Source organism: Peromyscus maniculatus, chromosome 23 (genome assembly GCF_049852395.1).
Source record: "Peromyscus maniculatus bairdii isolate BWxNUB_F1_BW_parent chromosome 23, HU_Pman_BW_mat_3.1, whole genome shotgun sequence".
Lineage (NCBI taxonomy): Eukaryota > Metazoa > Chordata > Mammalia > Rodentia > Cricetidae > Peromyscus > Peromyscus maniculatus.
Window position 1 is genome coordinate 61,636,529 of NC_134874.1, and position 13,174 is coordinate 61,649,702.

Below are 13,174 nucleotides of genomic sequence, written 5' to 3' on the forward strand. Positions count from 1 at the left end.
GGGCCTTTTCCTGGAACTCACTTGGTAGTCAAGGCTGGCCTCGAACTCATAGGGATCCACCTGCCTCTGCCTCCCGAGTGCTGGGATTAAAGGCGTGCGCCACTACCACCCGGCCCACTTAGATAAAGTTTATAATGAAGCAGAAAGCTAGCTTTCTGACTTTAAAAGGAGGATCTACCTAAAAGCTTCCATTGTGACCACAGAGGCTCAGGGAAATGGCAGCTTGGTTTCCAGTCACTTTTGGGTGAGGTAGGTAGCAGGGATGTAACAGCTAGACCATGTGACATCAGCACATGGACATTCTACTGTCTCCTTGAGAGCCCTGGCATTCCATGTGATGTCACCAGTGTTGTGGCAACACCAACTGTCATTGGGGCATTTGTGCAGTGTCTCGTGTTTCACCTACAGACATGCTGACTAGACTGAACAGGATTCTTGGGAGACAGGATGGCGAGCACAGGGAGATCAGAGGGAGGCAGAAGGAAGATGGCCTTCAGTCTCCATGTTATACATCAAGAAACAAATGGTTCTGGAGAAAGCGCAGTGAGTCCTGGTTAAGGGATGAGGAGCTCCTGAAGGAGGAAAGCTTCAGATGATCCTTCCAGGAGGGGTGCTTAGGAGGGGAGAGTTTCTGAGAAGCAATGGGCCTATCCTGGTCCTCTGAGTTCTTCAAGAGCAGACCCAGAATTGAGGAATTTGCATGGTTAGTTTGTAGAGAGCCAGGGATGGTCAAGTTTGAAGCTACTCTGTTGAGGGCCCTCTGCTTTCACTCTGAGTGGGAAGGAAGCACAGAGGGACTAAAGAGGTTTCAGTTCCAGCCCTGCACTTCACCCACACTGGATTTCTTTTGGTGTGTGTCACTAATAACCGGGAGAGTAAAGTCCCCTGGCCAGAGCTAGAGAGTCTCACATTTTAAATAACAACCACTCGCAGGGCAGGAGCTACCAAATATTGCTGCATGTCAGTGACCCCTAAGGTTTCTGAGTTCCTGCCCTCTCACTAGCCAGTCCTCTTTCCTCTACCTTGAGTACAGGACTGGGACATGACTCTTCCTGTAAGTATTTGTTCTTGGTGACTGAAAGCTCACCTGGGGATGCCCAGTCCTTAGGTAGTTTCAGTCATACCTTTCAATGGCTGATAACACCTCTGCTAACATCATGATGGTTGGAATGTATTCTGCTGGAGGTTTTGGCAAAAGTTGCATCATTTCCTATGTGACTCATCATTGTTCCGACAGGACCCACATAATCCTTCACCATTCCCATACATGGTAACTGCCCAGTGGATCTTCTCTAATGTGCTTGTACACGTCATGGAACTGATCTTCCTTCCCCATTGTCCTTAGCTAATTTCTTAGCATCCTTAATTTCTCATCTTATTAGCTGGCGATCATCAGGATGAACAGCCATTCCTGGGTGGTGTGTGGAAAGTGAGTCTTGCTCTCCACACATGATGAACTATTGAATTAGAATGAACTAGATTCTAATGAGTCAGAGAGATCTCGGGATTGGAAGGAGGAGGTGCTGAAGGCCTTCCCCTGTGTCTCAGGAAAGGCTCCTGGAAAGGGCAGCTTGGCTTTTGTGAATTATGTAAGAGCTTGTTATGAGATAGGTAATGACCATTGGCAGTGGCCCTAACAGTCCATTCTCTGGAAATTCTATTGTACCCTGGAAAGCCTGTGGCATTTCCTGTGAAATCACCAGTGTTGTAGAAATGCCAGCTGCCATTGAGGCATTCACTAAGTGCTTATAGAGTTCACCAATTGACATGTTGATATGACTGATCACACTGATTGGCAGAGAAAGCCCTAGTTTCCTAAGAAGGAGGTGAGGCTAGAAATGAACCTTCTAGTAATGGGGTCTGGTAGCTGTGATCATGAAGCAATGGGCCTATGCTACTTATCTGGGTTCCTAAAGAGCAGATCCAAGGTGGAGGATTCCTGATGGTTAGTTGGCAGAGGGCCAGGATTGGTCAAGGCTGCAGCTGCTGTGCAGGAAACTCCTTCAGTTGATTCTGAGTGGCAAAGTCTGCAACAGAAGGCACAGAACCACTAATGCAGGATCAGAATGGGATCTTGTTGCACTTTATATCTGATGTAAATATGAAGGAGGGAAACTTTCCATCCATGTACCCAGGTCTGAAACATTCAGATCGTTTTAGTCGTGGACACAGGTTATCAGGGCTGGGAGGTGAAAAGCACCAGGGACTCCTGGACTTTTTTGCATCACATCAGGTATGAGATAACAATTTCAAAACAACATGGCCGGCCTTGCTTAAGTCTATCAGGGCCAGAGGGGCTTCAGTAAGGCCTGAGGCATATATCTAGCCATAGTGATGGGAGACAGACACATGGCTTATGAGGCCCAGCTTATGGAGAGCTGTTCTGATCTTTAAGGGCTTCACTGGGTTCCATGCCTTTCATCTTCCTCAGGCCTCCTCTTGGGACTCCACATGATCTTCTTGGTTTATGCCATTTATCTGTACAAATTCACATGTGTTTGTGTACCTACAGGGACTGCTAGGAAGGCATCATCCACACCCTTCTTCCTCACTGAGCAGGAGCAGCAGCTGAACCAGGTGGATAAACTGAAACTTCAGCTACAGATGATGACCAATGACAGGAATGAACTGCGTGAATACCTGGCCCATTACAACAATGAGTTGAACAACAGGTATTCATCATGCCTTGTTCTCTGGTGAATGTCTTGACACTACTGTGTCAATTTCAGCAGTCCTTAGGTCACTGGAAGCTGCACCTGCAGGGTGACGTGCACAAATAAATTTTCCTGAATGCATCTGAGAGGCAGAACTGAAGCCTGTAAGAGTGAGATGGGACACAGGCTCTTCTGCTTCCTCCTTATGAAAACCAGAGCCTGTGGCCTGAATCACAATCCACAGAGAGGGGCAGTAGGGTGTAAGATCACAACATGCATTTCAAGAGGCCTTGAAAGGTGTTGGCTTGTAGGAGATGTTGGGTGCTCTGAGTTAAACCTGAGTCTCTGTATTTGACAAGATATTTTTGCTTGTTGCTTTGGGAGCAGCTTGAAGGGCCTGGTGGTTCTACTTGTTCCTTCTATGTGTGACTGAAAGGCCTGGTGTCCATCCCTGCTCCTCTCTGATCTTGTTCCTTATAATGTGAGATAATTCCACCTACCTACATTTCTTGACATCCTAACTGTGTGTGGATTTGTGCGCATGTGAATTGCCCTCTAAGGGGCCCAAACATCGCAAACATGGCAGTGGCAGGTTTTGCCCTTTTCACTTCCCTCTCCCTTGATAAACCATTGGATTACATTCCTAGATTTAGTTCCCAAAGTTCATTCCCTTTTGTGGACACTGACTCATTCTTGAAACTAAACACCAAAGTCCAACAATCAAAATTCATTACCTGCCTACACTTGCCAACCTGTCCAATCAGATCTAAGCAACTCACCCTAGCACAGACTCAAACTTTCTATTTCAAATCCCACTGTTGGAAAAAAGCCTGCTGTGTGTTGTCTGCCTTTGCTGATCCAGAGGCAGGCTCCCAATGCCATGCTTACCCTGCGGGGGAATGCATCTCTTTGGGCTGAGGATTTGGTGTCTCAGTGTGTTCTGTACTGTCTCTGAGAGTCTCCCTTACAGTGTGTGTGTGTGTGTGTGTGTGTGTGTGTCCCTTCAGATCGTGTGAGTTGGAGATTGAGAGTAGGCCTGAGGATTTGCCTGTTTCAAAGATTTCAGGTGATATAAGTGCTGAGACCAGGGAGCTCCACTTTCAGCATTACTGTTCTCAGTCTTTGTGCTCACCCTGATGCCTCATTGGAATACCCTTAGGAGTTTTATAAAGCCATCCACATGGAGTGCCTACTCAAACCAATACTGACTATGAGTTCTGGATATCCTTGAAAGGACAAACCATTTCTATTCTAACAACAGTGGAAATGTCATCACAGATTTCATGTAGGCCCATGCCTGTCGGCCTACATAGAGAGCTAGTCTACTCCTCCAGGCCTACTGAGGAAGCTCATGTAGGTCTGTCTCCCTTACTGTTGACACCCAGCCTTTTCTGGCCCAGGGGCAGGGTAGGAAGTCTATTGCACATCAGGAGTTCCCAGTACAAAGGATTCAGGGTGTGACATCCAGTGGGCTAAGGTAGTGCAAAATACATCCTTAATTCTTGGGGTCCCTGAGGCCTGTATTCACAGAGTTCTTTGCTCCTGGGGCTATGCCCTACCACAGGCTGAATTCTGATCATGAGATGCAGAACACAGAGCCTAAGATGGATATGGCAGATGTGAAGAAATTACCCAAGGAAATTAGTGAGGCCTTGTACAAGTGTATGGAGCTGAGTGAGAAGACCAATATCTCCTGGTGAGTGCCTGTCTGGGTGGAGTCCAGAACTTGGTAAGGACGGCTTCTTGTTGTCTGAAGTTTCTCCAGTCCTGCCTGACCTGCTATCAGGAGGAATCTGTCCCACCTGCCTCCTGCAGCCAAATGACCCAAATAAACACACAGAGGAACACATTACTTACGAACTGTATGGTCAATGGCTTAAATTTCAGACTAGCTGGCTCTTTCATCTTAAATTAACCCAATTCTATTATTCTGTGTTTTCCCACATAGCAGCTGCATTGCCAGGCTGCTGGCATTTTGCTCCTTGGGTTGCAGCTGGCATTTCCTCCACCTCTGCCTTTCTTCTCTGTCTCTCCTGGATTTTCCAGACTGGCTCCTTCCTGCTGTGCCTTAGGCCAAAGCAGCTTATTTATTAACCAATGTGTAGGTAGAGTTTTCCTACCTTGCCCACAGTCAGGACAAATCTTTGTCACCAGCCAGTCCCACAGCCGCTCAGACACAACCAAGAAAACACAGAGACTTATATTGCTTACAAACTGTATGGCCATGGCAGGCTTCTTGTTAACTGTTCTTATAGCTTAAATTAATCAATTTCCATAAATTTATACCTTGCCACATGGCTTGTGGCTTATTGGCATCTTCACATACTGCTTGTCATGGTGGCGCCCTGCAGTGTCTCCTTTTGCCTTCCTGTTCTTTCTCTTCTCCTCTCTGTTAGTCCCACCTATTCTTCCTGCCTAGCCACTGACCAATCAGTGTTTTATTTATTGACCAATCAGAGTAATTTGACATACAGACTATCCCACAGCACCAATGAGACCAATACATATTCACAGCATACAGAAAGACACCCCACAGCATCTTCTTCCCTTCTCCAACTTTGAACCAAAGTGAGGGTTGAAGTTCTAGTCTGTTTACCTCTTAGCAAGCAGCCTGCCTTATAGCTCATGGATTTGTGCCTCCTAGACTGAGTTCTCCTAAGTGTGAAGAGTCGAAGAGCCCCTTCCAACTTTTCCTGGTCAGCTTCTGGAACCTCTAGACAGAAAATATACTTTGCACCATGGTTTCTGTGGCTCTGGCAGGAGCTTACAGAGCTGGTTTCCATAGGACACACAGATGGAATGTATTCCAGATGGGTCTTCTGTCTCCCTCAGAGCATGGTTTCCCTCTACCTGCTCATGTTTTCCCAATACCATGAACAGTTAAGCACCAGGGTGTATGTGCAGGAGGTAGGAGATCCAGTCTTCAAAGGTATATGGATCTCTTTTGCTGTCAGGGTCTTCAGAAGTAATGTAAATCTTTCTGGAATTTGGCTACTCTCTGGCTTTGGCCTGCACCTGAGTGATGCTGCCATGGCTAATGAGGGCTCCAGGCCAGGGCTGTTGGGGATGGGGACATGGGACCTTGCAGGAATCATGGTATTGGGAGGCAAGAGTGGCAGATGAAGGTGGAGCTCATCATTTTTGGTGATATTTCAGCACCCTCTACAGTCAGCACCTGAGTGAACAGACTCAGCTGAAGGAAAAAGTGAGAATGTTGCTAGAAGACAAGAAAAAGGTGCAGGGTGAGCAGATTTTACTACAAGAGTCCTGTGAGGATGCAAAGAGGCTCTGTGAGGAGGCCCATGGGAAGATGTATGACCTCTGGACAAGGCAGCTGCAGGTAGGTTGAAGCAGCAGGGCCCACCTGGCCACCAGTCTGACCATACACACACATATGCACACACCCATGTAACCATCTACTCACTTATCCAACAGACCCATCCCATCCAATAGTTCACTTCTGTGATCATTCACAAGTCTTTCTGGGAGTTAGCCTCTTAGAGCAAGCAAACCCTACTGCTCTGCTGGAAGCCACAGTTCAATGAGGGAGACAGGTCAATCATATACCACTCACCTGTATGTCAGTATGGGAGGAGCCTTACTGTGATGGGAACCACAGAGATCTGAGTGAGTCAGGTCAAGGGTCTGGGTCTCATTTGCTTGGCAGGGGTCATGTGAGATCAGAGGCAGAAACAGCATGGAAGGAGGAACGCCCCCTGAAAAAGCCACATGACTCTGGCTCACAGACATCTTTTTGGGTGTCGTGTGGCATTTTAACCTCTTGTTCCCAGACTGCTATGGTGTTCTCTTTACTTGGCCAAGCTCTTGGTTCACAATTCAAGAAACTAAATTAACAGTTTGTCACTACTATTTGCTGTGAGTGGCATTGGCCAGTTCTCCCATCCTGGATCTTACATTCAGAAGCTCACTGGATGACCAGGGATGTGGCAAGGGCTTATGAGAGGCGGGGGTCAGGGTGGCACATTTGAGCCAACTGCATCAACATAGACTGCAGAAACACAGCATGCTTTCCCAGGCATTTTTAGTCCAAAATGATGCAGAATTGTGGGACTCACCTATAACAGCTAGTGTGAGGAGAATTAATCCAACTGGTAATGTCATCCTCATTCTGTGTGATGTCCTCCTCACTGTGTTCTGATCACTGATGATTGAGGGTGTGTGTCTGTGTATGAGTGTGCCTGTCTGAGGGCACATACATCTGTGAGTATTTTGGAAGGTCTGATGATGACATCGAGTGTCCTCTGTTGCTTTCTCCCTTATTCCCTTCAGCCCGGATCTCTCACTGAACCTCAAAATTTCTGTTCTAACTAAGCTGGATCTTTGGATCTCCTGTCTCCTCACAGTAGAGCATCCTGTGTTTTTCTGTCTCGTCTCGTTGCTAAATGGTTCATTTGGTCAGAAAGAGAATGGATTAGTTGGTTTCTCTAAATTTTTAAACATTTTTATTGCTTTGGAATTCATACGTTTTTGTAATAACAAAAATCAAACAATGGAGCTACTTTAAAAATAAAAAGTAGACTTCTTTTCTTTCACAGCATAAAGGTAACTTCCCAGGAAAGCTCTGGTTTGTCTACTGGCTTCACAGCATGGAACCTGACATTTTGATGCACACTCTATCATGTATGTGTCTGTGTCTTAGGACAGATTCCAACTGATAGTTGGATGGAGTGCTGCAATTTAGAAAAGTGCTGTGGATGACTTAAGTAGCCTTCTACTGACTGACCTGGGGCTGTTTTCATATAATGTGCACTGTAATCTGGTCAAAAGTTGTTGGGTAATGACAATGGGTGACTTTCATTCTCTGGTGCTGTCAATGTCTTCTGTGGAGGAGTCCAGGTAAGTTTAGTGAGGAGACAATATTGGGTCAACTTGTATCTATCGGGAGGCTTCATGCCTCACCCTTTTCTCCCAGTACTTGGTCTTGTGTGGTCCAACTCAGTTGTGCAGAGGTTGTTACTTCTCTGTATGATCAGTGAGTCTGGTGATAAGAACTTCCCTGGGAAGGGAAATTAGTTCAGGCTAGGACAGAAGAGCGTGGCTGGGTCTAAGAGGCTTGTAGACAGCAGGGAGGACCCACTACCTTCCCTGGATTAGAAAAGGTGCTGCAACATTCTAGTCTTCTTCCTTGCCTTTATGGATTCAAGAAAGGTGTGTGTTTGTGTTGTTTTTATGTGTGTGTTTGGGGAGTGAGAATGTGTGTTTGAACCTCTAAGTGTATGTTCACTCTCTCATGGAACAGTGGAACATCTTTAAGAATGATGGAGATGGATTTCAATGATAAAGTACTATGCCTAATCTGGTTAGTACCACTTTGCCTAAGTCAAAGGACAGGTGGAGCTGCCCATCACTCTGCATGTCCACACAGCTAACTACACATGCAAGGCCACAAAATTGATGCAAGCTAAATGTTTTTCAGGTATTTGTAGAGGCAGAAATACTTCTCTGCAAAGAAATCCTCTGGAGAAAAACAAAGTAATTGGGTCCATGACAGTGAGAAAGAGGCTACTGAGAGTCAGCAAAGGCTGCCTGAGGGTGTGTCCCTCTCTGTTCTGGGTGAAAGGAGGCTGACCACTGATGACTTCCCTGCATCCTGTTTTGTTTTTCTCCTCATCGCCTGCTGCCATTTTCCTTTCACCTCTGCCTAACCTTGTTTCAGCTAACCTGGTACTAGGTGCTTGGCCTGGACTTTTTTCTCAGAAAAATTCTGAACTGCAGAGGTGCTTGTGGCTGCATCCCAGCCCAGCAGAAGTCCCACAGCTATGCTGAGGTGTGAGATGAGGCTGTCTCAGGGCACTGCTTAGGCTCACCATACTCTCAAGTACCCACTCCATGTTGTGTCTGCAGCACTCAGAAACTGCTTTTATTCCAAACTTCTTCATCGTGAGTTAAAATCAGCCTGATGGAGAGTTGGGAGAAGTGAGATCTCTCAGACATTGCTAGTTGTGTAAAATGGTGCAGCCCTGGAAGAAGCTATGTGCAATTATTCAGAAAGTGGAACTGCAGTCTTTGGGTGGAGCATTGATTCCAGAATGGAAAGTGGTGTCCACAGAGAACAGGGGACAACAGGGATTCAGCAGGACTCATCAGAACAGCCCAACTAGCAACTATTCAGAGACCCATCATTGATGAGTACAAACATACAATGTGGTCCATGGGATATTGTTAAGTTTGGAATAATATATGCAATTATTTGGCTGTGAGTTATTCAACCTTCTGTTACTCAAAGAAATCTCTGACACAATCTTCTTATTTGAAGGAAAGTTTAATATACACTACTGATTGTAGTGATTTTCTAGTTTCCTTTGGGCCTAAATGGAGGCAACCTGTGGTATAGAGAGCTTCTTTAGGAGGAAGCTGCCCTCCTTGGAGGCGATGGGAAGCACTGAGTGAGAGCAAGGGGCTGGTCCACTGCCATCCAGTGGTCCTGTGCTGGGGAACTAAGCCTTCAATGCACAGACTGGGGAACTTGCTAGGAGAGCTTAGATTACAGATGAAGGAACCCTGGTGTTCACCTGTGTGTGTACAGGATTTCAAGGCAAGCACCACATTGACTTATCTGCCCACTGAGTTCTTCTCCCAAATCAACAGGCATTCATGTGTTATACAGACACACAGGCAGGCTGAACACCTGCACATAAACTAAAAATAACCTGAAAAATGATCAAAACCGAGTAAAAGTACACAATCTTCTCTACATCCTTGTGCTCAAAGCATCCTGTGTTTCCTGACTCTAGGCTGGAATATGGATAGAGCGGATGTATGTTAATGAAAGGTAACTTTCTTCTTCCTGGTATCTCAGGCGATCTCTTCTTACTCTTATTAGTGTCATCTGGGAAACTAAGCATGGATGGAATGTAGTGTGTTTGCATATGTGCATCCATATACATGTGTGTGCTGGAGATAGATAGATAGATAGATAGATAGATAGATAGATGATAGATAGATAGATAGATAGATAGATAGATAGATAGATAGATAGATAGATAGATGATAGATAGATAGATAGACAGACAGACAGATAGAATGTGTGTGTGTATGTGTGGATGTTTATGTACATGGTGAGGATGCCCTCCCCTAAAAAAATCTTCTAATGAACAGGAACATCAAAGACTTGAGGAAAATCTTCAGTCCCTGCTGAAGCAGAAGGAGCTGCTCACCAAGCAAAGGGACTTGGCAGTAAAGCTGCAGCATCACTTCACTGTGTCCCAGATAAGGTAGGAGCCCAGGCTTCCAGAAGCAGGTGGATCCAAGTGGGTCCGCTGTACCTGGATCTCCGTGCTCTTTGAGTTTTGTCAATTGTCAAAGCTGCCAGCCACGGGCGGGGAAAGAACGCCTCAGAGTGTCTTTGCTGGCTCAGTCAACAAGAATTATGACCAGGAAACAATATGCTCTCTCCATGGTCTCATGGGGACTGTGTCCCCTTCTTCTCTTCTGAGACCTCTAGTATGCTCTGAGTATCTTATCTCTTAGATTAGATCTCCCCATGAATATTCTCATGGCAGCCAGAAACCTGGAAAGGAGGATCATTGATCATGAAGGAAAGTGTGTCCCCTGCATCTTTTCCATCAGGAACATCACGTTTAGAGATAAGTGTCCACCCTTTGCAGATGTGCATACAGCACATCCCTGCTGACTGCAGTCTCTCTGCAGTGTTTATCAGTTTCCCATGAGAAGATTTATTCTTGGTCATAAACAGAGTGGGAGCTGACAAGTTAACCCTATGCAGGGTTCTGAGCTGTAGGAATAACCAGAGTCTTCTCTGCATTGCTGTGTAGGCTCCACTAGAGGGCGGGCAGAGAGTTTTCCAGGAAGTTCTCATTCACCTGTGTCTACTCAAGGCCAGCTACATCTTTCCTGAACTGTGCCTCAGACATTGACATACTGATATTTCTCCAAAATGATGTCTTTGGACTGTTGGAGAAATACGCTGTTTTTTTCTAATCCAGCAAATTGTGTATTTTCCAGTTCAACTTCTAGCAGTTTTTAAAAGCTGGGGGAAAAAAAATCCTGCCCAGGTGCTCTCTGTCCCTTTTCCCTTGGTGAAGCAAGGAATGAACTCAGGTGAAAGGTACTGCTGGATTGTCTACCTGAGTAGGGGTGGTGGGGCTCACAGCTGACATGGCAGATCCCCACCAGGCTTGTGCCCCAGCTGCCTTCCTCCCCTAGGTTTGAAAACCTCCAGCAGGAACTGGAGCAGACCACAGCCCAGGAAGAGAGCCTCCTGCAGAAGGAGCTGCTGGTGCAGAAACACTATGTTCCAGGCAAGTAAGCCACCATTGAGCCCCATCCCCAGCAGCCAGAGTATTCATGGGGTGTGTTTTCTTCCTTAACTTTTGTTTACTAGGGATGAATAAGCCCTGATTCTTCTTGACAGTGGCAAGCAAAACTGTTTCTGAATCATATTTTCTTTACCGATTTTCCATGACAGCACCTCTTCAGAAAACTGAGAAGGCTGGAAGAAGCCAGAGACACCTTGAAGGCATGACATTCTACACTCCAGGTTCACGGCCTCCTCAGAAAATGCCACCTCTTTTCAGCTGTGAACTCACTAGTGAGGCACATATCAACCTACCATCAGGCGGTCCAGCCACAGTCTGATCCAAATCCATTGGCTCACTATTCCCAGAGAAAAGATTGTATCAGAAATAGTCTGAAATTCAGAGGACACAACACAATTTACTAAGAACCCTGACATCCATCAGCTCATGGCCCCAGTGAGGGGCAAAACAACATGGAAGAAGACATGTGGGTGAGCAAGAGTTCTTCTGTCAGCTTCCTATCAAGGGCTTTGACAAGCTGATTACCTATGTGATGGAAATCTGAAAAGGAAGCCTGTGTTATCATCACACTGCCATCCAGACAGACCACACACAAAGCATAAGATTCTCTAGTGCAGTGCTGAAGCTGATGCCATGTCATATGCTAATGTTGCTGAAGATTATTCACTGCAGAGAGTAAGCTATATCCTCACCTCATTTGCTCTCCCATAATGAAATTCCAAAGGATCCTGAATTTGCTTAATATTTTTTGTTTATATGTTCGATATTTATGCTTTAGATTTTGGTTTTCTTCATTTTAGTTTAAGGTTTTGTTAATTATTTTTATTTCTTTTATTCTTGTCACTGTTTTAATAGTTTGCTAAGGCTATACATTGTATATAATGACCGCTGTTTTGAAAGCCCCCATTGAGTAAAATGAATGTATTTTTATGAGTAAAATCCAATTTCACCTTCACTCTGAGACTCTTCTTTAGTCAGGTGAGGTTTCACACTGCTGTAAACCCTGAACTCACAGGCTTGGATGTATCTCAGCCAGTTACAGGAATCTTGGGCTGCACAAGAATTTCTCAGCCATAGGTCTCAGGGCTATACAGGGGGATGGCACCTTGTATGTGGATGGAATAGCCTACTCCATGGATACCCACTACATAATAGAAAAACTAGACATATTGTATCCTTGACATCATATATTTAGCTGCCAGTAAAGTGTGGTACAATGTACACACATGTTCATGAAATCATCATGTACACCAATTTAAAGGGAAAAACAAGTATTTGCTCCAGGCCTCTCTGAAATAAGAATATTGATTAAAATTGTATAAAAGAAATCAGAAAATGAAAAGCAATCTGCCTCTAGTTTTCCTGAAATATAACATGAATGATAACCGAGAAGAAGAGATAATTTCCTGCAAGACATGTTGGGATATTTTGTGGTGCTTTTCCTTGTACTTATGGGTGTTTGGCCACCAAGTACATGCAATTCCCACAGAGGCCAGGTGAGGGCAGATTCCACCTGGAATTTAGGTTAAAGAGGTTTGTTAGCTGTCCTGTGGGTCTTCTGAGACAGCAATGAGTGCTCTTCATGGATGAGCCATATATCCAGTCCCTGCAACTGACCTTGTCCTCCCAGCCATGTGTGCTGTCTTAGGTGGATTGGATCACTCCCAACCAAAAGATTCTTGAAACCTGTAGGGACAGGCATGCTAATTGTCGTAGGCTGCCACATATCCATGCAGGGCTCTCATAGGTTCGAGATCCTGCCCCAGTATCACTCACTGTCAGACTGGCACAGATTTGCTAGATCTCTTCTAGGTTGACAACATGTATTAAGACTGTGTGATGAAATGCAGAATTAAGAAGACTGTCCTGGGCTGCAGATGGGGTGAGGAATCCCTCTTGATGGTCCAGATAAGCAATGTTGGGAGGAACTTCATGACAAGGTGAAGTGGGTGGAGCCTGCATCAGGGGCCCCATGTCTCTGGTGCAGAGTGATTCTGTGCAAGACTAAAAACAGGAGAGAGGTAGTTGATGCTGCTCTTTTACCACAGCAGATCTCAGATTATATTGAGAAAGTTCTTCCAGAGACTGATTGACTCTTGTGAAGCTCCTCTAGAATAGATCTGACTCCTGAGACCGAGAGTGAAGCAGAGGGTTCATGTTTAAAGGATGTTATCCCATGGGTCTCCAGACTGGAGCTGTCACATCAAGGGTAAAAAGAAC

At 45.4% G+C, this 13,174-nt stretch overlaps 1 protein-coding gene across 1 annotated transcript; it reads left to right on the forward strand.

Annotated features, from left to right (window-relative positions):
• The first annotated feature begins 348 nt into the window (after positions 1–348).
• On the forward strand, positions 349–11,909 carry LOC143270542 (disks large homolog 5-like). Its single transcript, XM_076560890.1, has 7 exons — positions 349–543; positions 2,513–2,672; positions 4,219–4,350; positions 5,811–5,994; positions 9,774–9,889; positions 10,842–10,936; positions 11,104–11,909. The coding sequence occupies exons 1-7, from the start codon at positions 411–413 to the stop codon at positions 11,271–11,273; spliced, it is 990 nt and encodes a 329-aa protein (XP_076417005.1). The 5' UTR covers positions 349–410; the 3' UTR covers positions 11,274–11,909.
• Positions 11,910–13,174: the final 1,265 nt, after the last annotated feature.

Bases quoted from the DNA above. Each gene is read 5' to 3' on its own strand.
- LOC143270542 (XM_076560890.1), top strand. From the start codon at position 411: ATGCTGACTAGACTGAACAGGATTCTTGGGAGACAGGATGGCGAGCAC. The intron at 544-2,512 runs GTGAGTCCTGGT...GTGTACCTACAG, and splicing joins ATGGTTCTGGAGAAAGCGCA to GGACTGCTAGGAAGGCATCA. The intron at 5,995-9,773 runs GTAGGTTGAAGC...TCTAATGAACAG, and splicing joins TCTGGACAAGGCAGCTGCAG to GAACATCAAAGACTTGAGGA.